At 39.2% G+C, this 26,741-nt stretch overlaps 1 protein-coding gene across 2 annotated transcripts in view; it reads left to right on the forward strand.

The window, feature by feature from the left end:
• The window catches only part of DLG2 (discs large MAGUK scaffold protein 2), a 730,880-nt gene that overhangs the window by 492,990 nt on the left and 211,149 nt on the right, over positions 1-26,741 (forward strand). For both annotated transcript variants that reach the window (XM_042839962.1, XM_042840043.1), the window contains 2 exons: positions 3,974-4,042; positions 18,428-18,584. In XM_042839962.1, the coding sequence (XP_042695896.1) occupies positions 3,974-4,042; positions 18,428-18,584 (226 nt within the window). The remainder of the gene's footprint in view (positions 1-3,973; positions 4,043-18,427; positions 18,585-26,741) is intronic.

Raw genomic sequence — 26,741 nt, forward strand, 5'->3', positions numbered from 1 at the left:
TCATGACTGTATCTTGGCGTAAATTTGTACTGAGCATCATATTTTATAAATGACACATAAAAATAAGTTTTCATATCACCAATTATGATATGTTTTCATCAAAAGAGGCTGGAATTTGATTTGATTTTGTCACAAATACCTAGGATTGGAAAGCGATTGCTAATGTATGGAATATTGCCAATAGCTGAGCCTTCTGTTTGGAAGGGATGAGGTATGAGGTTCCTCTGCAGATCTGCAGAGCTACGTAGTCATTCCATCAGAATACTGAATTGAAACTACAGCTTTGATTCATACTTGTTTTGGAATTACATTACTGAAAAGAGTATTTGATAAACTAGAAAATAATATTACTGTCCATCCAGTTATTTTCTTTTCACTCCATGCTTGATATGTGGCAAGGATTTTATTCTCAGGAATTTGCTTTTCCATCTGAATTTTTTTTTTGCCAGCCTGCAATCCTTTTATTGATTTGCTGCCCCTTGCCCCACTCGTAACAGTTGTGTGCAGAGGTAACACCCAAGCAGGCATGGTGGCACAGCCCAAATTCTGGAGGGGCTTAGGAGAGTGATGAGTTCTGGGTACCTTGCCCTGCTCCTGAGTTCTTAAACATCTGATATGCTGAAAGGGGTGAATTGGTAAAGCAGGGCTTTGGAAGGGCTTTATACTGGGCACAACAAAAGGAGGAACTTCTGGAAAAGTTGTTTGCAACTGTTTTCCTTAGAAAGTTTGTAATTAGGACTTTTCACAACCTATCTAAATAGGGATCATGTGTTTTACACATAAACAATTCACAGTTATAGAACGGAGAATTATGTGAATACAGAAATCCAAGAATAACTCGATGAAAGCACAGACAATACTGACTTTAGTTCTGGCTATGCCTACATTTAGAAAAGTGGTGCCTTCCATATCGAATAAGATTGTGCCATGTCAAACAGCAGATCATTTAGAAAGACTGGGAGTGGGAGTTTCTGTTAATTTTGAACAGTGTGCTGACAAAAATCTTATTTTTTATTGATCCATTACATAAAATGATTGGAAACAGTGTTCTGGAAGATAGGTTGTAACCTACAGGTTTTGCATTAAGTAGCCTGGGTTAAGTATTAATCCTTGAAGTTGTGTTCATCTGTCAAATTCAGTACTGATGTTCAAGTGAGGACTGAGAATCTATCACAGCTATTTGGTTGGCCCCTTTCTTCAATTTGATTCTTTAAGTGTAGCAGCAATAATTCACCATTCCTCAAATTACTTTGATGAATACAATTGATTATTTTATTCGCAACATCTAAGCACAGTTATATAGCACAGTTTTACTATTCCATATATTTTTGTGATTGTGGGTTATTAATTATATAAATGGACAATTATTTGCTTTCAATACTTTGCAGCTGAAAATTCTGCCTTTAATGCTCTCATAATTTTGTTGATTTTGAAGCTGGCCAGAGTTCCAAAAGTATATCCACTGATAGCAAAGTCTTTTTTAAGAGGAGAATTAAAGTTTTCACAATTCAAGCCAGTTCAGCAGTGGTTAGATATAAATATCCTGACTCTGCTTGTAACAGCACAGCTCTACTAAGGAAAAGTGCTTTATCAACACTTAACATCCCTTTCCTATGGCAATATTGCCCTGTAGAATAGAAGAATGTTACCTAAGAGTGAGAGGATTAGTTCAGATAAATGCTGGGTTATATTTGAATGCTTTTGAAATATTCACTCACATTCTTGCTGGGAGCCTTAAGATGCTACCTCGCCATACCTTGTTAATGGACTTTCACTTCAAAATACATAGCACATGTTGCAAGTATAGGAACTGCTTTTTTTAATTATCCATTGTAGGTTTGGCATTGGCTGTGTAGCTCAGGCTTGGCTTTGCCATCTTTCCTTAGACGCATGCAGTGTGACTTAGAGGGCTACCACTGTGAGCAGGTGGATGCCTGGTGGCACAGTTAAAGGAGGCTGCCTGGGGAAGTGGCAGAATTGCTGTCCCTGGAGGTTTCAAGAAATGTACAGATGTGGCCCTGAGTGAAATGGCCTATTGGGCGTGATGGTGATGGGTCAGTGCTTGGGTTAGATGATCTTAGTGGTATGTTCAAACACAACGATGCTATGACTGCCCGCATCATCATCCCTCCAATCACTGGGATTCTTTTTCCTTTATCAGCCATAGCTCATGGCTCAAATCAGGGAGTATCATTTCTGAAAGTCAGATGCACAGGGAAAGATGGAGATGTTATGGCTCTGCTGTGCTACTTCTGTCTCACTTGTATGGGAGAAAGTTGAAGGGGAGGCTGTTCACTTCTTTGGTCATTCAGCTGGGGAGCCATTACAGAGGAATGTAAGCACATAGGTTCCTTGTCAGCTCTGTGGTGGAAGAGGGCAGAAGTCATCCAAATTTTAAAACTTATATGAACGTGTAAAGAAAACATCTTAATGCACTTCCTAAGCATATGCAAGATGCTAACTTAAAGTGAGATTTTAACTAGTATTTCTAACATATTATTCTACAGTGTTTTCTGACTCAACAATTCTGTTCAAACTGTAAAGACAGACTCCTGATACTCCCATGTATGCCGTGCTTTGTAGTAGACGCAAGTAGATAAGTAGAGAAGCAGATAAAATTCTGTAGTTCTTAAAAGGGAAATATACTTTCCCACAAACCTTCTGAAATACTCAGAACAAACTGAAAACAGCAGTTTACTGACACAAAACATGAGCACAATGGCCTCAAATGGAAGAATAAGTGGGTAGCAGATCTTTCGTTTGTCCTGCTGCATGACACCACTTGTCACAGTTCTGTAAGAAAAATCCCATCTTTGCTGCAAGACAGACAATAGTGGCTGTGTTACAGGATAAGGAGCATGTAAAATAATTTCATTATTCATTGATTCTGAATGTCTTAGCTCTTACTGACAGTAAGAACTGCTTCCTTCAAGCACCTTGAGTAGTATACAAAGCTTTTAAGCAAAACAAAACCTTAGCAGTTAGTGAATAAATTATATAACACTAGGAAAGTTTTTCTAATCTGTAATTTTAAATATTAATTTTTAGCTTTTCTATGTGATGTAGCCATTTAAACTAATTATAAAATACACCAAACACTTCTGGTCTTTTTTGTGTTTTTTTTTTCTTTTCTTATGAAGGCTATTTTTTTTATATATAAAACACGCTGTCTTGGCTAAGAAATACAATTTGTTGCAGCTATCTGATTTGGTTTTATTCATTTATATTTTCATAAATATTAATGTTATTTACAATAGTGCAATACTGAAGTTAACATTTTCTGTTAAGCTGAGGTTCATTAAGCTTATAGAAGCTATCTTTGATGTTCCAAACACAGCATAGGAGAGCAGCCATTAAACATCAGGACCGTCAATCAAAATATTTCTCATTTTTCATAGAAAATACCTTTTTTATTCATTATATTGTGTCTTAGATTGATAGAATTTCACATGGAAAAATTTAAGCTACTTAAAATCTGATGGAAATAGTGGATGTTGACTGAAATTGGTTAAATTCTAAGTTAAATTACAGTGCAATTACAAGTAGTGCATGCTGTCTTTCACCAAGTATTCTGGTCGAGAAACACTAAGAATTTGATTGATAGCTTTACGCTTTACTGTTTTACCTTCTGCTCTCAAATTAATGTGTGGTTTATGGTTAATATATTCTGCAGAACAACTACTGTCTGAGTTATTTTAAGTCCCTGGATTGTATGCATATATTTATCTTTAAAAAAAAAAAAAAAAGAATTAAAAATACAAGAGGGAATTCCTTGACATTTCTTGATGAGGAATGAAACCTGATATTAAAGGAGATCAGCCGAGTCTCAAAATTCCATAGACATGTGTAAAACAATCTGTTTGTTTGTTTGATTTCTGTTTTGGTGTTAGATAAACTGTTAGAGACAACAAGAACAAAAGAAAGGTGTATTTTGTTAACAAAAGCTTTTCTTTATTCTCCCTTGGCCATACAGTCATTCCCAGCACAGCACCGCAACGCGTCCCCCCACAGTGAGCTTGCAGCGGACCATTTCTGTGGAAGGGTAAGATGATTCTCTGTTGAAGCTGCCCATAGAGCACTCAGATATCACTGTGCCAGATGCCAAACTCCCCACATACACACAGGACTTCACTGCTCGTATTGCTGCATGCTGCAATGTTTGAGTCAGTGAGATGCAGAAATAAATGCTTTCAAATTAACACTGGTTCTTTTTAGGTACTTATATTGAGAAGTTTAGTTTTCGTTGAGATATCTGTCAAGAATATCTGTCATATATCTCACTTCCTGTTTCACCTCACTTGATTAGTATTTGCATGTATTAGGTGTAAAATGGTTACGAATAATCAGGGAATTCCCCATGAAGTCTTCCTGTTTTTTCAGTATTTGCATGAATTCATTTTGGAAAAGCAGTATCCTGGGCTAAGGTTGAAGAAATACTGATAGCAAACAGTAATCCCATGCTGGTGTATGTCTGTGTATATTAATATGTTAGTTGTAGAAGCATAGCTCTGCGTACTTATCTGACTCCGTTTTAACAGAAATAATTGGGTAAAATATGAATAATTAATAACTACAGTTAATATTTTTGCATATTTATGATATTAGAAAAACTGGTATTTAACACTGAACTATTTAGATTTTGGTTGCTATTACTGGTGTAATTTCCAGAAAATACTACATTTATTTATCTGTTCCCATAGAATTGTGGAACTGTCTGAAGTATTTTGTACTCAGGGATAACAACTTGTCATGGGCTACTCCTAGATCCTATTTTCAAAGCATCTCTCAATCACAATAGAAGTGGGAATCCAAAGTTTCCACACAGGAAAGGTATCATCTTGCATTTTTTTTGTGTATTACAACCCCACTGTGCTGCAGTGAGAAAAGAAAACAGTAGATAAAGGAAGTCCTCTCTCCAATGAAGCCCAAAATGTTTTTGCGACAAGTCTCAATACAAAATACTAAACAACTGAGGATTAAAAAAAAAAAACCTCATAATATATATGTATTTAAAATGTATTATGACTCCTAAATTAATTTTCCACTGAAAACAAGACTAATTAATAAAGTTGTTAGAGGAGAGGCCCTTATGGGTTAAAGGCTTTTTTCTGGAAGGCAATTTTATAAATGAAGTTCTGATCATCCTGACTTCTTGCTCAAAGCAGGGCTAATTTCAAATTTAGATCCAGTTTCTTGAAGCCTTGTGTAATAAAGCTGGAATTGTCACCAAATGCTGTTGGAAGGGACCTCAAGGATCATGAATCTCCAACCCCATTGCTACATGCAGGGCCACCAACCTCCACATTTAATACGTGACCAGGCTGCCCAGGGCCCCATCTGATCTGTCCTTGAACACCTCCAGGAACAGGGCATCCACAGCCTCTCTGGGCAGCTGTTCCAGCACCTCACCACTCTCTCTGTAAAGAACTTCCTCCTGACGTCCTACCTTCCCTCCTTCAACTAAAAACCATTTCCACTTTTCCTGCTGTTATCAACTCTTTCAAAGAGTTGACTCCCCTCCTGTTTGTAGGCTCCCTTTAGGTATTGAAAGGCTGCAATGAGGTCACTCTGCAGCCTTCTTTTCTCCAGGTTGAACAAGCCCAGCTCCCTCAGCCTGTCTTTGTAGGGGAGATTCTCCAGTCCCCTGATCATCTTTGTGGCCCTCCTCTGGACCCTCAGGGGTCTCCAACCTTGGACACAGTACTCCAGATGGGGCCTCACAAGAGCAGAGTAGAGGTGGACAATCACCCCCCTGTCCCTGCTGGCTACCCCCTCTTTTGATGGAGCCCAGGATACCATTTGCCTTCTGAGCCACAAGGGCACACTGCTGGGTCATGTTAAGTTTTTCATCTATCAAGACCCCCAGGTCCTTCTCCACAGGGCTGCTCTCAAGGACCGCTCCTCATAGTCTGTATGGATGCCTGGGATTCCTCCAGTCCAAGTGCAAAACTCTGCACTTTGCCATGTTGAATCTCATCAGGTTCACCTGAGCCCACCTCTGAATGGCATCCCTTCCTTCCACTGTGTCAACCTCACCACTCATCTTGGTGTTGTCAGCAAACTTGCTGAGGATGCACTCAATGCCGTCATTGATGTCACTGATAAAGATGTTAAAGAGTACCAGGCCCAAGACAGAGCCCTGGGGGATGTCGCTCGTTACCAGTGTCCACCTGCACACAGAGCCATTAATGACCACCCTCTGTTTGTGGCCTTTCAACCAGTGTCTTATCCATTGAGTGGTCCACCCATCAAATCCACATCCCTCCAATTTGGAGATAACGATGTGGTGGGGGACCGTGTCAAAGGCCTTGCTCAGGTCCAGGTAAATGACATCAGTCGCCTTTCCCTTGTCCACCAATGCCGTCACTCCATCATAGAAGGCCACCAGATTGGTCAAGCATGACCTTCCCCTGGTGAAGCTGTGCTGGCTGTCTCGGATCACACATTCATTCCTCATGTGATCAAGCATGTCATCCAGGAGGATCTGTTCCATGATCTTCCCAGACAAAGAGGCGAGACTCACCAGCCTGTAATTAAAGGTCAGGCTGGATGAGGCTCTGAGAACCTGATTGGTTTTCAGATGTCCATATTGATTGTAAAAGAGTTGAACTAGATGACCTTTAAGAGTCTCTTCCAATTCAAACGACTCTATGATTCTGTGTATTCACAGGCTCTGGGTAACCCATCTCAGTGCTTAAACATCCTCATATTAGATTTTGTTTTTGTCTTTCACTCTCTAAACATTCCCCTGCCCTTTCCTCAAACCAATTCATGAAGAGATTGATGTTAAGGAAAAAAAAAAAAAAAAAAGAAAGAAAGAAAAAAAAGAATTGAGTGAATAGAGATTTAAGGAAAGAAATTCTATTATGATGTCTCTGACCTGGTCTACTGGACTCTGTAATAAGGAGGTACCCTGCAGACTTAAATTCCCATTGAAATTTGATAATCAGTTTGTCTGCATGAATTTTTAGATACATTGCAAAATCTGCACTGGCCACGCAGACAGCTTGCATCTATTGTGTATGAATCATTAGAGCAGTGGGAATCTGCAAATGATATTACAGGTCTCCTGCTATTCAGGAGGTAGAAGAGTATCTGGCTTGTAATTATTACTAATCAACTGAGGCTGAGTCATATTTCATTTCATGTAGGAAAGTGGGACTGTTAGCCAGTTACACCACTGAGCAAATAGAAGCAATCAGCTCAGCTCTAAATATTTCATTATAATAAAGCTCAATTTAGCCTAATGTTTTTGTGAAGTCCTTACTGCCAAATATGTTTACAGCTAATTCAATTTGATGTCAAAACAAAGTTATTTTTCTCTTTTAGGAACCCAGCTTCCATCTGTAGAGTTCTGTATTTAGGTGACTTATTATATTGCTTTTGAGTTGCATTTCATAAATGGCTACTTTACTTGCTAGGCATCCCTATCACACACTGAGATTTCAGGCCAGCGTGCTGGCTCTGTCTGACCAACTGTGTAGTCACTGCAGTAATACAATTAGTGCATTCTCTGAAGGAGAAATGAAATATTGGAGGGACAAAGAAATGCAGGTGGAATCACATTCAGTGGCATTTATTCCTTTCCACCTTGTTGAATATATGGTAATTGAGCTGGCTAGCACAGATGTTTTAAAAACTTCAATAGGTTTTTAATTTAGGTATTGGGTTCCTATCAAAGTAAAAGCATTTTTAAGTCCTGCTTTTGTAGACTTCATGTTTTGCAAAATAATAGATCACGAAGTGAAAAAAAAAGGTCAGGATTTCTTTAAAGCTTAATTTTTCTCTATTTTCAAGCAATATATGTACATGAGGTACATGAGGTCAACAGATCTATGTGTACAAAGGCATGAAATTCACAGCTGTTGGATGTCACTGTCAGTGCAAACTCATTAGTGACTTACCTAATCGGTGTGGATTACAGACAAGAAGACTCTAATGTTTGGATGTGAAAATATTGTTAATCTGAGAGGTTTTTTAATTATTTCAATGAGCAATTTTAACTGTGAATATTCAACTCAGGAAAAATGTTGGATGAAAACTAAAGGCTGTTACCTGGAAATCCTACTGAGCTATCTCACAAGGCTACATCAGTAGCTTATGAAAACTATTCTTTCTCCAGCTGACATTCAGACTAAATTGTATTTTACATGATAACAGTCATCTCTTCTGCTGAGATGCTTAGAAACTGGGATTTCAATTTCTTTCATCGAGAGTGTTTTGAATATCTCATCTATAAATATTAGTATGCAAATAAATAGCATTTGAACGATGACTGAGGATAAGAATTTTTATTCTGAACAGGGCAGATATTACAGGCAGCTTTGTGTTTCAAAAGTATCTCATATAAAGTGATTCTGGATGCTTGCTTCCAATGGACTCTGTATTGATATTTCATACACAGCTTAGAGGCATTGCTGGTTTTAGGTATTCTCTTAACCTTTGAATACCTCCTGTCTCCCAGCAGGGTGGAGGGGTTGCCTATCACCATTTCCATCTCACCTAACTTCATTTACAAACTGAAAAGGTGAAGCAGTCATGGTTTATAGTCTTTAAAAGCAGAATGGAAAGCAGTCTTTTTAGTTTATGCCTGTGCTGGGGGGAAATGGGTGGAACAGAGATGCAGATTTCCTGATTTATTTTGATTATTAGCACCTTATTATTACCTTCTAGATCAGGGAAGAGAGAGAAATGATCATGTGAAACAAAGTATAAATGAATAAGTGATTTGGAATAACCATCTTCCTTTCAAAGCTACAGAGCATATTACTTGTCCAACATTGTTGCTCTTGAATTCAGTGTAATTCCTCAAATCTAGGAGACATGCTTCTGTGCCTTTGAGGTAAATGTCATGCACTGGGGTAAAAATACGGACCAGTTTCACTTTTCAAGTAAGAAATTATTCCTTCATGCCAAGTCTGTCTTGCTGGCTGTAAGCATAAAACATTGCCTGGTGCACAGGCTTTAATTTCTCTACTAAGGACAAAATGAAAGGCTATTAAAGTCCGGGGGGGGTTCCTACAAAGCAAATAAAATTGCCCATATATAAGCCAGTGCACTCATGCATGCGTCAGTCAGGTTGAAGCCTGGCTCCCAGTAGGTTCCCTTGTTTTAAATATACTTCAAAGTTTGTGACAAGTTAGACAGGAGGTTTTGAAAATAAATGCATTAAAAATGTATTCGTTATTAAACTTAGGATAAAGTACTGCTTCTATAGCTAATGCCAATATTCAATCAACAAGAAATGCCAAAGAAACCACAGTCAAGCAGATAAAACAGTTTTTCAAGAAGAATAGGTAAATATAGTAAGCAAAATTACATTTTGCTATGAGATATTCTAGTGAATATCTCATATCATGCAGAAGTTTCAGTTGTTTGTGCATCAACACTTTGTAAAATGGGAGGAAAAGTCAACAATCAATTGCACATTGTAATGAATACGAAGACCGAATGTGAACAAAACACTGTCTGAGCCTAAGAAGGCAAAGTTACCCATCTGGACCCTGATGCTCATTGTGACAGTGATGGATAACAGGAATTTTCTGAAATACGAGAAGCAAACTTGAAGTATTGTATTGTAAAAGTAATGGCTTGATTAGCCAACTGACTCTGAGAAGGCACAGCTCCATGTTCATACAGTGAAGCCAGACACAATGATGCATAGAGGAAAGAGGGTACTTTGATCCTGAGATGTCATATTTTCCCCAGTGACCCAGTGACTAACACATGAACTTAACCAATTCAAGTAATTTCTCTCTACAGCTTATTTCCTGCTATTTGCTACTCTAAATAGTGTGAATGCTTTATGTTGCATTATCATAGAATCAAAGAATAATTTAGGTTAGAGAAAACCTAGAGATTTCCAAGTCCAACCATCAACTTGATCTACCAAGACCCATGACTAATCTGTGTCCCGTAATGCCATGCCAGCACATCTTAAATACCTCCAGGAATGGCAACTCCACCACTGTCCAGGGCAGCCTGTTCCAATGAGTGACGACCCCCTCTGAGATAAAGCTCCTCCTGACATCCAGTCTAAACTTCCTTTGGCCCAACTTGAGACTGTTTCCTAGTGTCCTGTCTCTTTTTGTCACTGTGTGTGTAGTGGCATGCACAGAGGGTGGCCTTAACTGGAGACTGGGTGTTGGCCAAATGATAGCAGCAAGATGAATAAATATCCTACTGGGCTTTCTGTGATGTGTGCTATTGTAACACCAGCCCAGCATATGCATGAATGGATGCATGATGTCAGTATCCTTCTAAGAGTAAAATAAACAAACAAGCAAACAAACAAATAAATAGGAAAAAAAAAATAAAAAACAACTGCAGAAAATCTTAAAGCTATATTATTCTGCTGATTTGGGATACATCACTGATTATAGATAATTGAAAAAATCTGTAAGGTCTGATATTTGAAAGTACCCAATGCGCTTAGTTTGTTCTAGATGTTCCAAAAAACACCAAATCTTTCCAACACCCCAATGTTATAGATGGTTCAAAATAAAGAGAAAAGCAGAGATGTGAGTGTGAGATGAATACTGAAACCAACTGTATTCCTTAATGTAGCCAGCAGCACAAAATAAGCAAATTGAAAATGGATTTTCTTGCAGTAAATGTTATAAGAATTACTTGTTTTCAGAAGGCTCTTCCCTTTCATTTATCAGTGCGATTTTTAATCTCCTAAATTAAATCTATAATTGCTATGGATTCACAATCCATAGAAGAATGATAGGGATACTCAATTTCTTTTTCATCCTTTTCTTACTCTAAAAGAGTAAAACTGATCAAAACAAATATTCAGTGCAAACGTAAGAGAAGCAAAACACTTAGCTGTTCACATACAATAAACGAGTAAATGATTATGTGATAAATGTGATTCTGTAAAACAGATATGAACCCCCAAAAAATGTTAAGGAGGAAAAGTGCCTCAATGTTTTGCTATTCTATAATTGCATTTTCACAACAGGAGAAATTTCATTAAGTGTTGAAGTTTTACTCCCTCTGATTTGTTGCTCCTTATTGGTTTCAAGTATTAATTTAATAATGCTTTGGTCTTACATCAAGCCTGCAATTTATAATGTGTTATAGAGAATGAGATCTGATGTATTCCCTGAAGCAAGTAACCAAGTCCATCCAAATTGATTCCCTCATTGATTTCCGAGCTTGTAAATTTGTGTGATTGCAGCACTTTGTTTGCTTCTTTGCTTCTAGTTATGATTTCTGGCTCTGCTATAGTGAATTTTCTTTCTTTCTTTCTCTACCTTTTTTTTTTTTTTTTTTAAAATTCCTTTCCCGTTCTCCTTAGAGATGAATTCTTTTTCTTTGTGCTTTCTTTCTTCCTTCTGCTGCCTTCTGTCAGTCCAGGAGTGTTATCATCTGACACTTATTTCTAATTTATGCTTTATTTCCCCTGCTGATCTTCTCTGTTTGTGTTTGGTACAAAACTGCAGGAGGGCACAAAACATGCACACACGGAATTAAAATGCTATCGTACACTTTGTTAGCACCTAGAAACTTACCTTCAGCATTATTTATCCCAGGAGAAATTGTACATGTAGTAAGTAGTTAAAGCTGGAGGCAAAAGCACGCTTTTCAGAAACACTGATAGTGTTAGACTTCGTCTTTTTAGTAGCAATAGAGTGCCATCTATTGTCCGACAACAGAACAATATGCCTTCTAAGTATGAAACCATGCTTTTGCCTCAGTTGCTTTTGTCTCTAGGGAGCAAAATATTTTTACCAAGCAAGAAAATCTGATTCACATTTGAGTAACTTTTGTTTCATTTTTTATTCTCTCGTGAATAATTATGTTCATAGAATCATAAAGCTGTAGAATCATTTAATCATGACTATATCATCTTTAAATCTTTGATTCCATTACTTCATTTACAGCATTTATCTGTATTTGCTCTGGAATTTTGTGTATTAGAATTATGTACATCAAGAATTTCAACAGAGGTGAAGGATTTTTCTAGTTCTGGTTCCAGACTTCAAGAAGAACTGGGGCAGCTCTTTGTAAATTTCCTTAATAATTAGATTAAGAGTTGACTATAAACATCTATGTCAGGAGAATAAATATATAATCCTTAGCTTCATCATAAATCCAATTCCAGGGATGGGACATCCGCAGTTGCTCTGGGCAGCCTGTGCCAGCACCTCACTGCCGTCTCAGTGAAAAATATCCCCCTGACATCTAACCTGAATCTCCCCTCTTTTAGTTTAAAATTATTCTTCTTTGTCCTATCATTAACTCCCCATTTCAAGAGTTGATTTTCCTCGTATTTATAAGCTCCCTTCAAGTACTGGAATGCTGCAACGAGGTGTCCCTGTAGCTTTTTCTTCTACCTGAACAAGCCCAGCTCCCTCAGCCTATATATATATATAGGAGAGGTGCTCCACCATGCTGATCATCTTTGTGGCCTTCCTCTGGCCTGCTTCAACAAGTTTAACATCTTTCTTGTTCTGGGAGCCCAGGCCTGGACACAGTACTCCAGCTCACAAGGGCAGAGTAGAGGGAGACAATCACCTCCCTTGCCCTGCTTGCCACCCCTCTTTTGACACAGCCCAAGGTGCTGTTGATGTTTTGGGCTGTAAGTGCACAATACTGGCTCATGTTAAGTTTTTAATGTTTTTAATGTTTTTAATGTTTTTAAGTTTTTCACCTATCAGGACTCCCAAGCCCTCCTCCACTTTGCTGAACTCCCAGTCTTTTGGATTGCCCCAGCCCAATTTCAAGACCTTCCACTTGGCCTTATTGGTCCTCACTGGGTTCACATGGGCCCACCTTTCAGCTTGTTCGAGTCCCTTTGGATGGCATCTCCTCCTCCTATCATATCAACTGCACTACTCAGCTTGGAGTCATCTATAAACTTGCCGAGGTTACACTCAATCCCAGGGCCTGCCTATTAAAGGAACCAGTCCCAAGATGGACCCCTTGAGGACACTACTTGTCACCAGCCTCCACCTGTACATAGATTCATTGGCCACAGCTCTCCAGCTTTGATGATCCAACCAATTCCTTATCCATCATATACTCTACCCTTCAAACCCGTATCTCTATAGAGATATGTATGTGGTGGGGGACTATGTCAAAGGCCTTGCAGAAGTCCAGGTAGATTATATCAGTTGCCCTTTCTTGGTCCACCAATGCCACCACTCCTTCATAGGAGGTCACCAGATCTGCATTTGGTGAAGCCATGCTGGATCTCTCAGATCACCTCTTATGCCTTAACATGTCCTAACAGAGCTGAGACTCATAGGCCTGTAGTTCACCAGGACTTCTCCCTTTCTTAAAAATGGGAGTAGTGTTTCCCTTTTTCCAATGGAGACGTCATCTGAGAGACACAGCTTTTGAAATATGATTGAGAGATGCTTGGCAAACACATTAACCAGCTTCATTAGAACCCTGGGATGCATATACATTTATACATATGACTTACATATATGATGTATACATATATATGACTTTTATTTATATAAGAATTTATATAAAGTCCTAGTTATTTGTTATGCTATATTTACTATATAGTAAATACTATACTATATACTGTATTTGGCATATGATTGGTACATACCGTCTACCTTAAAGCATAGTCATGACAAAATTTATTCCTATGATCATTGTTTTTATGACTACGCCTGTGCATTCTTGAATCCACTTTCCAGATTCCACAAGATACTCTAATATCAAAGACATGTGAAGTAATCTTATGGCTGATAGTCTCTGTACAGCCAAATTTGAGTTATGACCAAAACAACCTCTTTTGGCTAAGGACAGGATCCAAAACCTTTCTGTTCTAATCACAGATTCTGACATTTCCCCATTACTGTCTGAGCTTCTTCTGAGCAAAATCATCCAAGAGCACAAAGTGAATTTTGCTGTCAAAAGGCCAGAATTACAAAACAGCACTGACAGCATTTTAGGCATAAATCTGCTGACTTGATTAGAGGCAGGGATTAATAACTGGGCCAACTTTTTGTTGAGTTGCACAGCTTAGTATTCAGTAGATACCCAGTTGTATTGACCTAGTTTTGCCATAGCACTGGCCTTCAACTTTATGGTGCAAGCTGCCTCTCACACATAGAAATACTCAGTTTCATTCTGAACAGAGCTCTAATTTCTTACCAGTGGAGCATGCAGATATATTTGTTTGGCTTTACTGCCTCTTTGTCCTCAATACCTAGGTGAATAATACTGGCAGTAGCTCAGCTCTCTCAAAGTATTTTCAGTCTGTTGGACTCAACATGACAAGTGTCACCATTTCATTTTGTGGATGAGGAAACTGAATCTGATAGAACAAATGACTTGCCAAGATAACTTGGAAATTGTGGACTAAGTGGGGAAGGACTCTACACTCCCAGCTAACTGTCCTAGTTCCATTCCAGCCCCCAGGACACCCTTTTTAATTAAAAATCTATTCATACTTCTTAGATTTGGATTGCATTCTAATCTGTGCACAGTTAAGGAGGTAATAAAAGTGTTGCTACAAGGCACATCAACAGCAATGATGCAAAAAAGAAAAAATCCCCCTTTTTTATTTGGTTGGTAGAAAATTTTTTGAAGAATATGCAAAGTCAAGACACTATGTCATCTTCTCACACCTGTATCTTTTTATACTTGTTTTCTCACTGTATAATGTTAAGAAGACATAAAATGAAGGCCCACTTGAATTTGGAAGAACACTTGCAATCTCCTTTTAAAAATATCAAAAATTTGCTTTTGTTTTGTCTTTCAAAAATATTAAGCCTAGAGATCAGGAAGTCAAGATCTTATTTAAAGATCACAATCAAAATGGAGATACTGTTTGAGCATTAGCATTAGACAAAACTGAAGAAACCCCTACTGCTTTTGGAATTATCTTGTAAAGATAAAGTTGCCATATATATATAAAAGCTGTTCAACTTAACAACATCAGGCGCTCCTCAGTGCATCACTATTCTCTCTCTTTCCTTTTTCCTTTTATTTTTAAACAAAACAGAAATGAAAAAACAATTGGTATTCTATCAAAACATGATATAGTACACAGGAAGTATTGGATAATTTACAGAAAGCATTCCAGAGCATGGCTCTTCTGGTCTTGTATGTGTGAGTGTTTGTACTTGTCCCTTTTCTGCTACATTTTATTTGTAATAAGTAAAAATTAGAATATTATTTTTCTCTGTGAGGAATCACTCACTATACTTTTTTTCTGAGGGGTAAATTGTTAGACGGATTAAAAATTGGGCAAGTATGAATAAACATTGTGTCTATATACATTAATATACTTGTGTGCTTGGGTGTCCAAGAGAGAGACAAATCTGAGTGACAGAATCATAGAATAATTGAATCCTCAGAGTTGGAAGGGATCATTAAAGGCCATCTAGTCTAACTCCCCTGAAATGAACAGGGACATGCACAGCTAGATCAGGTTCTCCAGGGCCTGATCCAGCCTCACCTTGAAAGTCTCCAGGGAAAGAGCATGCACCACATCTCTGGGCAGCTTATTCCAGTGCCTCACCACCCTCACTGTAGAGTACTTTTTCTTCTTATCCAACCTAAATCTACCCTCTTTAAGTTTGAAGCCGTTTGTCACCACAAACTCTGCTAAAGAGTCTATCCCCTTCTTTTCTGTAGCTCCCCTTTAAGTATCAAAAGGCTGCTATCAAGTCACCTAAAAGCCTTGTCTTCTCCAGGCTGAACAGGCTCAGCTCTCTCCGCCTGCCTTCATAGGAGAGCTGTTCCAACCCTTGGATCATTTCTGTGTCTCTCTTTTAAATGCAGTCCAGCAGGTCTATATCTCTCCTGCATTGAATACTCCACATTTGGATGCATTACTCCAGATGAGGTCTCACAGCACAGAGCCGAGGGGCAGGATCACACCCTGGCCCTGCTGGCCACACTGCTTTTGATGCAGCCCAGGGTACAGTTGGCTTTCTGGGCTGTGAGGGCACAGTGCTGGCCCGTGTTCAGTTCCTCATCCACCAGTACCCTCAGGTCTTCCTCTGCAGGGCTACACTCAGTCCTTTCATCCCCCAGCTTATATTGGTAGTAAGGGCTGCCTCGACCCAGATGCAAGATCTTGCATTTAGATTTGTTGAATCTCATGAGATTCACCTGGGCCCACTGCTAAAGCCTGTTTTGGCCCCACTGGATGGCATCCCATCTATCTGATGTGTTGACTGTACACCACAGTTTGGTGTCATCAGCAAACGTGCTGAGGGTGCACTTGGCCCCACTGTCATTGTCTCTGATGAAGATGTTAAAGGTCTCAGCATTGATCCCTGGGGGACAGCACTCATCACTGCTCTCCATTCAGGCATTGACCACCACACTCTAGACTAGATGCTGCAGCCAATTCTTTATCTATTGAACAGTCCACCCATCAAATCCATATCTTTCCAATTTGGAGCGAAGGATGTCATGGAGTACCAGTGTTGCATCTCACCTGGTGGGGCCATCTATTACTTGACTCAGGAAATTACCCTCAGTGCATTCCAGGAGCCTCTTTGATTGCTTATAGCTCACCATGCTACTTTTCCAGCAGATGTCTGGGTGGTTGAAGTCCCCCAGAAGGACAAGAACTTGTGGTCATGGTGCCTCCTTTAGCTGGAGGTAGAAGGCCTCATCAACAGGCTCCACTTGATTGGGATAGCCTGCAGTAGGCACAAACCACAAGGCTCCCTTTGCTGCCTCAATCTCTAACTGTCACCCATAGGCTTTTGGCTTACTCATGACTATTCTTTAGGGACAGCTCTTCACATTCTATTCCTTTCCTGATGTAGATAGCAACATCCCCTCCTGTCCTTCCTCACCTGTCCCTTCTGAATAGCTGGTCACCATCGCTAGCCATACTCCAGGTTTCAGGGACAGCAACTATACTGTGGTTTTCTAGTAGCACATTAGCTTCCAGCTCCTCCTGTTTGTTTCCCAAGCTGCATGCATTCATGCAGAGGCACTTCAGTGAGGCAGTTGTTTTTGTTAAGCCCTTGAATGTTAGCTCCTTAACTTCTTTTAAGTTATTTCCTTTGATTTTCCCCATTACCTTTTCCTATTGCCCCCACAGTCACTGTCTCATCATCACACGATTTTGTATGTGCTGCAGTGTTGCCAGCACCTCTCAAGGCAGCAGGTCCTTCACGGCTTCTGCTAGCACCCTATCCTTCTAATCTTGTGATGCTATCCCACACCTTATCATAGGAAGGCTCACTATCCCCCTTCCTCCTTCACATCTTGTTTAAAGCTCTCCTTAATGAGCCCTGCTAGCTTTTCCCCAAGGACTCTTCTCCCACTTTGAGAAAGGCAAAACCCACCCGGTGTCTATGAACTAGTTGCCATGTAGGCCATTTTGTTGTCAGAAAAAGCAAAGTTGTAGTGATGGCACCAGCCACAAAGCCAGGTAATTAAAGATAAAATCCTTTTATTTGTTTCCGTGTCCTTAACCAATACAGGAGGCAGAGAAGAAAAGATGATCTGTGCATGCAATTCCTTTAGCCATTCACCAGAGGCTCTGAAGTCCCTTTTGACAGCCCTTGACCCATAAGTAGCTGCTTTTTCTTTCTGTATATGGAAAAGCAGTAAGGGGTTGTGGTCTGACAGCCATACAAGGCTAGGTATTTTTCTGGAGATATCCCTTACCTGAGCCCCAGCTACAGGGCCTGATCCCCAAGTTGTGCTACATGGAGAATGGGAGAGCTGGGATACATGGGGCACTTTTTCATGAATACACTACATTGAATGCTTAGGAGAGTTCTCTCCTTCCTCTGGAACTGAAATTTGCTGAAAACAAAATGCGTATTATTATATTAACACCCTTTTATCATAGTATCAGTTTACAAATGTAAAGTGTTGAATAAGATCTTGCTATTATTTACAGATTTCCATTATAATCAACAGTTTTTTAAACCAGTAACAGAAAAGCAGATATCCTTCTGTCTGCTTCAGTGATAAACCTTCTGTGCAATTTTATGATTGCAAGTTCCTGATAATATCACAGCAGAGTTTTTTGTGAGATTTACTTCTACTGCTAACTTCATTTGATCCAAATCTGCCAAGTTTAAAACAACTTCACTACTTTGTTTAGATGTTTGATTTTTTTGCTAATTCATTTAGAACTTCAAAGAAAAAAAAAGGTATCTTGTAAAGTTTGATTGATACGTAGCATTGCTAGAAAGGAGGCTGTAAAAAATCTTTAGTGTTTTGGCTTTATTTTTAACGAATCCCTCATTTAACTTAATGAGGATTACTTCAGTCAGATGGCATTAACAAAGAAGTTTTGATTCAACCATGAGGAGAAAAAAAAGGCTGCTTCTTAGTTGTCATTCTCCAATTAACAGATTTATCAAATTTATAGTTTCTTTAGGCATTAGCAGGCCATTGTTCCTTTAGCAAAATGTAGTATGTCTTTGAATACCTTTGAATGGATAAACATTACCATTTTGTTTCTCTACAGAGAGCCTCGAAAAATCATCCTCCACAAGGGGTCCACTGGACTTGGCTTTAACATTGTGGGAGGAGAAGATGGGGAAGGCATTTTCGTGTCTTTCATCTTAGCAGGCGGGCCTGCTGATCTCAGTGGAGAACTGCAGAGAGGAGATCAGATTTTGTCTGTAAGTATTTGTTTTGGGCTTTATTGACTGATTGCCTAATCTTATTTTTTTGTCTTTGCTGCAAGAAAGAAACAACAAAGAAAGCTTCGTGAAGCCTTTATGGTTTCCAGTATCTGATATCCACGTTGAAAACAGTTCATCACTGAATATTCTGCTTATTAATATTCTGCTTATTCGCTCTATTTTTTTTTTCCACCATTTGTTTTTCATGATGTTAGCTGTTCCCACATCATAGCGAGACTTTTCTCTTCTTACTATTACTTATAGTATACAACCTTAATGAGGACGTAAGTGCAGTGCAGAGCTCAGCACCTCCTGGTTTAACCCATTATCCAGTTCTATATTGCCCAAAATGCACTACTGAGTCAGAAAATATTTTCTAATTTTAGCATTTCTTTGATCAGAAGTAGTTGCATGAAATCACTCAAGCAGGGAGTGCCATCTAGTGTGCACTAAACTACTTAGCAACTACCAGTACCAGGAGATTAATTAGTTTATAATTATCTCTCAGCCTCTTATGAATCTGATGATTGCTCTGAAATTTATTTTCAAATTTTATAGGATAAAAGGCTTTGTAGCCTTAGGTTATATTTTGCATATTTGGTCCCAAAAGCAAACTTCAATTTTTTTCTTCAAGTATTTGTTAATTTCGTGCAGTTCAGAAACAGAGCATTTTTGTATCAGACTTTGTCAAGTAAATGAATATCTGAGTGAAACAACTGAACATAAAGGACTTTGAATGGCAATAAAATCCTTGAGAATACATTTAAGTAAAGCATCCATTCACATTATATTGCCTTACACAAAGGGAAAAAGAAAAAAAAAATCTATACTAAATTGATAAAATCGGAGCTGTTTCATTTGAATTACATGAATAGCCTTAAGGAGAAGAACTGAAACCCAGGAATTATTCATCCCAGAGGAGAGACTGATCCACCAGGCTGCAGTGTCTCGCTCATTCCCATTGCTGTACTTTCTGTCCCTGTGCATCTTGCATCCTTAGTTGCACTTGGGTTAGTGTCAGGGAAAGAAGATGGCTGCAGGCCGGATGGGTTGTGACATAACTATGTGTCAGTTTCCTGGTCAGTTCATGAAGCAGTTGGAACTGACTTTCCTACATTCCTTGGGTATGTCTTATGTGAATAGTGAAATTTAACTTCCACTTAGTGTTCCAGTATGAAAAAGTGTCTGGTGCCACTTCTTGATATACAGAAAATCTGATCAGTTAATGACAAAGGGATACAGTAATCTAAAGTTATATATTTTATCTAGACTTGTTCCTTGAAGTAGAAATTGTACAATGCCATAAAGAAATCCTAAAGTAGAAGATTTGTAACTACAAGAAAACTAAGATAGTCTTATAAAATTACCATTATGGAAAGCTAAGGAAGACAAATGCCTGTGCCAACAAGAACATACGCAAGGGATCCAAGAAAGGGAAATTTCTTCAGGACAATCATACAATTTATTTTTTCTTTAGCTAGGTGCAGCACAAGAAAGCTGAATAAAAAGTACTATGAGATCAGAGCCTTTCGCAGTATATTCAGAAGCTCATATAAAATTTAGAAAACCATTTTATTTTATATTTCTGCAGGAGTATATTTAGCACTGTGGGATACTGCCTAAGTTGAATTTTTAATTCCAATTGGTCTGTTTTGCAGCAGTGTTTTCCCTAAGTTCTAATTAAACCTACCAGTGTTGCCACAGCATTTACTTGTCATGCAAGAGTAGTTTATTTGTTCATTGAGCAGAGAGGGATGGAAATTATTACCAAATTAGAGTGCATGCATATCCCCAGGCAATCACCAAGTCAGGCACTGCTGACTTATTTAGTCACAAATAAGTATTATGAATCCATTTTTTCCATGCTCAAACAAAACAAATTTCATGCACAGGCCAATCTAAGAGTGATAAATCTTAGACCACTGTCTGGTAAAGGGTGCCAGATCCCTTAATTTTATAATGGATGCACAGAATAGGTCTGATTCTCTCTGTTTATTTTTGCTTGTCTTATCCTTCAGAAACGTTTATTTCCTTGCTGAAGTAGTTTACCCATTGTTTCTCAAAACATGACAAATCTGATTTACCACAGACCAATAGTACTTGCCAAGCTAATATTTTGAATTAATACTGGCTTGGTTAAATTTCTCTCAGACAGGAAGCAGAATAAATGATTTAAACTTTGGAGACCTAGATTTAATTCCTGATTCTGTTTGTCTCATTATTTGTGGCCTTGGGCAAGGTGCTTTAGTTTTCAAAACGTCCAGTGTAGAAGAAGAGAATCACAGCATCTTCCTAATTCATTCCTGTGCTGTTGGCATGGCAAAATGCTGACTAGTTGAGAAATGTCTCTATTCACCTTTGGGAAGATGCCTATATATATACCTTAAATAGAACGGAAATCCATTAGTTAGACCCACAAAGCAGCAAATATGCACTGTCTTTGGGTGACCCTCTGGGTGCATACATTAGCCCCATAGTCAGGCTGCAAGGCCCAGACAATATCCATGACCTTTCTGCCTCACTTTTCTACCTTCTCACTTTATGTGACATTGTGCAACACCCTCCAAGAGGAACTATGAAAGATTGTGCTGAGGTTTTGACCCCCTGGAAACGTAGAAAATTGAGTTTATATTTCTCAAATGGCACATTTTTCCCAGTGCCACCAGGTGGCATCATAGGATAAGTAATGGTGGAGATTTACTCAATGAAACGCTAAAACCTTAGGAAAAGCAGTGATAGATTTTTTTGTTTTCAGTCAATTGACAGGAAATGTTTAACTTAACTCAGAAAGAAGGCTGATAATACAAGTGCTTATTTGCAGGGAAACAAATTGAATCATATATAAACCTTGAAGGCAAATGGAAGAATAATAGAAAATGTTCTTTCAAATGGCAAAAACATTTCAAAAATTGATTTATATTGTTACATTTATGAAAAGTGATTTTTTTTCGCCATAAAAAGAGACTTTTTAATGCTGATTTCTTCCTGCTATAATTCATTATACTCTTGTGAGTTATCTCCAAATTAAACATTATCCTTTTCACTTCTGAATGTCTTTAAAACATAATAATGCACACATCAGCATTGTATGTTCATCAGTACAACACAGTGTTCCTCTCTCTGATGTTCCCCTGCTATTAAGTATATGGTAAATAGTACTGAATAACATTTTGATTACCCAGTGACATCAAGGCTTTGTTAGGGTGCTGTGCACACATTAACTTTTCAATCAGATGTGTATAACCCCTGGAAAACATTTCTAAATACCAGTGGGACTATTAACTCCATTTTATGGCAGTGGAAATGAGCCACCATTATGTTAATAGATTTGTTTAAAGCCAGGCAAGGAGTCTGGACCAAGACTAGATTCAGGGGCTGCTTGAACTGTGAACTAACCCCAGGTTCTCCATCTGTTAGGCAAATATGGTCTCTACTGTAAATAACATGGAATGCTCCTTGACACCATTCTTGCAATTTTAAATTCTACTTCCAGTGCTAAAGAACATATTAAAATAGCAATGGGAAATCAGTGCTGTTTACCAAAAGTCATTTGCATGAGCACAATTTCCAAGAACCACAGCAAATGGCCACACATTGCACATATGGCCTGGCTGATAGAAAGCAGTACAAATCTCAGAAAAGAGGTATATAGTGAATGCATAGTTTACAGACACAACTTTAGCAGCAGAATTTTGAGGCTTGATGCACAATTTACAGAGAATAAGTTATAGCATATTGCTCTATGAATTGCTATTCTGGCATTGCTTTTCTGTTTAATGATTTCCTACGAGACTGCACCAAGTCAAAAATGTGTATAAAGGAAAAAGATGAGGTGAAGTAAGAGCTGTAGAGTGGTAATACCAAGTATTAGCACTTGAATCTTAACTTCTGAGATGTCTGAATCTTGTCTCACTGGACAAGACTAGGTCTCAGATTAAGATCCCTGCATTTAGAAGTCCACATTCTTTCTGGATGTCCACTTCCCATTAAAATCATTAAGGGCAAGAGATTGAATCAGATGGCCAGCTAAGAAGTATCTAGAGCAAGTTGAGTTGCTTTTGAGGCCTTATTGTCTGTATTGATTAGGTACCCACTGACTTCATGCTTAAGGACTTATCTCCAGACTCATCTCCAGAAAACTGGAAGAAGAGGAGGTTATCAGGAGTAGTCAGCACGGGTTCACAAGGGGGAGGTCGTGCTTGACCAACCTGGTAGCCTTCTATGATGTTGTCTCTGGCTGGGTGGATAGGGGAAGAGCAGTGGATGTAGTCTACCTTGATTTCAGCAAGGCATTTGATACTGTCCCCCACGACATCCTTATAACAAAGCTGAGGAAGTGTGGGATAGATGAGTGGACAGTGAGGTGGGTTGAGAACTGGCTGACTGGCAGAGCACAGAGGGTCGTTGTTGGTGGTGCAGAGTCTGTTTGGTGACCTGTAACCAGCGGTGTTCCTCAGGGGTCTGTGCTGGGTCTGGTCTTGTTCAACATCTTCATCAATGACCTTGATGAGGGGATAATGGCCACCCTCAGCAAGTTTGCTGATGATACGAAGTTGGGAGGATTGGCTGACACGCCTGAAGGCTGTGTTGCCATTCAGCAAGACCTGGATAGGCTGGAGAGCTGGGCAGAACAAAACCGGATGAGGTTTAACAAAAGCAAGTGTAGAGTCTTGCATCTGGGGAGGAATAATTCCATGCACCAGTACAGGTTGGGGGATGACCTGCTGGAGGGGAGCTCTGCAGAAAGGGACCTGGGTGTCCAGGTGGATGACAGATTGGCCATGAGCCAGCAGTGTGCCCTTGTGGCCAAAAAGGCCAATGGCATCCTGGGGTGCATTAAAAAGAGCGTGTCCAGCAGGTCGAAGGAGGTGATCCTCCCCCTCTACTCTGCCCTGGTAAGGCCTCATCTGGAGTACTGCGTCCAGTTCTGGGCTCCCCAGTACAAAAAAGACAGGGATCTCTTGGAAAGAGTCCAGCGGAGGGCCGCAAAGATGGTGAAGGGCCTGGAGCATCTCTCCTATGAAGAAAGGCTGAGTGAACTGGGTCTGTTTAGCCTTGAGAAAAGAAGTCTGAGAGGGGACCTGATCCAGGTCTATAAATATCTAAGTTGTGGGGGGCAGAATGGCGAGGCCAGACTCTTTTCAGTGGTGAGTGGAGACAGGACAAGGGGAAACGGCTGGAAACTGCAGCATAGGAAGTTCCGCACAAACATGCGCAAAAACTTCTTTACAGTGAGGTGACGGAGCACTGGAACAGGCTGCCCAGGGAGGTGGTGGAGTCTCCTTCTCTGGAGATGTTCAAGACCTGCCTGGATGCCTACCTGTGCGACCTACTGTAGGGAACCTGCTTTGGCAGGGGGGTTGGACTCGATGATCTCTGGAGGTCCCTTCCAACCCCTACAATTCTTTGATTCTGTGATTCTGTGACTTACTATATGTGTACTGTATTTAGCTATCTTAAACCGAATCTCACATTTCATGTGTGTTTGCCCTTGCAAAAGATGTTTGTTTTTTCACCTTACATTGTCTTTGATCTGTTTCAAGAGAAAAGTCGTATAAAATCATGGATCATAAAAAAGTATTAGTTGTATTTCATTCTCTTCTAGAAATGCTTTAGTACCTTGTCATTCACAGCAGCAGAATTAAGTGTGGCCAGTATCCTGAAAACAGGCAACAGGATAAAAGGTATTGCCTGCAAAGGAGCAACACATCCTGCTAGCCACCTTGAGGAAAAAAATGTGTTTCTTGTAGAACAATCTCTTAATAAAAAGAGGAAAAAAAGCAGAAAAAGAACCAGCTTCACTGTGAAAATGCAGGCAGTATGCTCCTAATGCCAAACATTTTCACTACTGTCTCACCTGAACCAGGGAAATGAAATCAACCGAATTCTATATGATTTTCCCCTTGATACAGCATAGCATCTGTCATGAAGTATTCATATATGGGGAGGGATGATATCTTTTATCCCTGCAACTTCCTGAGATAGCTACATACTGGGAAAAGGGCTATCAGAGATATTCCATAAGGCTTTCTGTCACCTTATCATCTAGTTGATGATATTACGTATGGTAATTTGGCAACACTGATATTTCAATATCTTGCTGCTTTACTGCGCCTGGTCTTTTACTCAAGGTTCTCCCTCGTAGAGAGAAGGTGATCTCTTATACCGATCCAGTTCTACCTTGTGTTTGTGCATTGTCCTGCTTTCATTTTTTGTGAGATGTTTGTTTTCCCTCTGAGCAGTTCAGACACTTCTCTTTCTACTTCATTGCTCCCACACAACTCCTACCCACTTGCTCACTCACATCTGTAGAAACAACAAAATATGCATTTAAAAAAAATAATGTTCAGCAATTCCTACTCCAAAATATGTGCATTTTGAGTAGGGTAGAGTGTAAGCACTCTGTGCCTATTTATAACAATGTTTATGCTTCATTTTGCTGCAGTTGGAATTGACCTTCAGATTTACTTCCCTTACTTTGGTGCAGAGAAGCTTTCAGTTTTCTAATTTATAACAGGTTTTTGCTCATGATAAAAGCAGTAAAACTAGTTGGGAAAAGAGTGCATTTTGTTATAAGACTTACTTGCAAAAGGCAATGACCTTACCCTTAGGATGCTTACTTCCCTGTGGTATTCTGGATGATACATAAAATGTTTTGAGAAGATCCAAAAATGAGTTAGCAATGGCAGTAGAACCCTAAGAATCCTCCACTTATTTATGTTTATGTGTCATCTGGGGGCACAGCACTCTAGACAGAATTCTAAGTGAAGGAACTGTGCAATGCATGCTTTATCTTGAGATATATACCCAGTGTTTGTTTTCATCCTAATGAATTAAAAACATTTCACATGGCAAAACTGAACTACCTGTACAACATTCCTGTACAATAAGAGGAGATTTCATAGAATCATAAATTGGCTAAGAGTGAAAGGGACCTTAAAGCCCATCCAGTTCCAATCTTCTGCCATGGGATGGTTGCCTCCTACCAGCTCAAGCTGCCCAGGGCCCATTCAACCTGGCCTTAAGCACCTCCAGGGATGGAGCACCCACAAATTCTGGGCAGCAGTGCCAGGACCTCACTGCCCTCAGAAGGTAACTGGACCTCTAAATAATGCAAGCTGAGTGTAAATGCCAGTTTATGCTTCTGAAGATCCTGTATCTTATATATTTAAAGAAATGGCCTATCCAGGAAAAAAAAAAAAAAAAAAAAAAAAAGCCTCATTTTTTCCCATGAAGTTTTGGACTCCATGTCAGTAAAACCAGCATTCTCCTTGACTGTAAAAATTCACTTTTATGTTGCACTGTGTCTGTGTAAACAACATCATCCACAAATACTTACCCTTGGAGAATAGAGCTGGTAGCAAACTCTTTGTCAGTCCTGTTGATAAACAACTATGATCTGATGGCTGGAATTTGAACTTAGGCATATTCAGCCTCAAAACAAGATGCATTTGTTTTGTAGTCAGGGTAAGTGGGTTATATTGCCATAGAAGCTCTTAGATTCGTCATTTTGGTGCTTCAAAACAAAATGGATTACTTTCTAAAATACAAGTTAAATGGAATTTCTAGGGAAAAATTTACCACCTGTGTATCCTAGAATACTATGTGCATTAGGTGACTGTAGAGATCACTTTTGTTTTTTATTAATCTAGGGATCTGTCGTCCTTCTGGATTTCCCCTTTCCCCTACTTCTCCTTTTCACTCACTCCCTTTACCTTCCCATGATATTCAGCTTGTATTGCAATTGCCTTCATGCAGTTACTGTTTGCTTTTGTAGCTCTTTGATATTGCCAAGCCATATGATCAGAGCCTAACAATATACTAACAGTGCTTGTGAATAAGATACGTCTCTTTTTGCCAATTAGTTAGCTATCAAAGGTGTCAGTAGCGTCATGTAAAGTTAGTAAATTGGCCTAGACAGGAGCCTGTGTATTTTTGTGATGATGAAATCATCAGTTGCCTCTAAAGCATTCATTTTGTAATTGCCTCAATGAGTAGAAGTGATCTGATGCCAGACTGCTTGCTATTCAGCTCCTAATAATTTAAGGAGGAGTTCACATTCAGTTCAAACATTACTAGAAGAATTTGTTTTAAAACTGTCAAACAGAATTATGTCACATCTGATGTACTGAGGATTTGAGGTGAGAATTACAG

The sequence above is a fragment of the Centrocercus urophasianus genome, unplaced genomic scaffold, assembly GCF_019232065.1.
Source record: "Centrocercus urophasianus isolate 14NV4802_14NV808 unplaced genomic scaffold, USGS_Curo_1.0 seq_1, whole genome shotgun sequence".
NCBI classification, from domain to species: domain Eukaryota; kingdom Metazoa; phylum Chordata; class Aves; order Galliformes; family Phasianidae; genus Centrocercus; species Centrocercus urophasianus.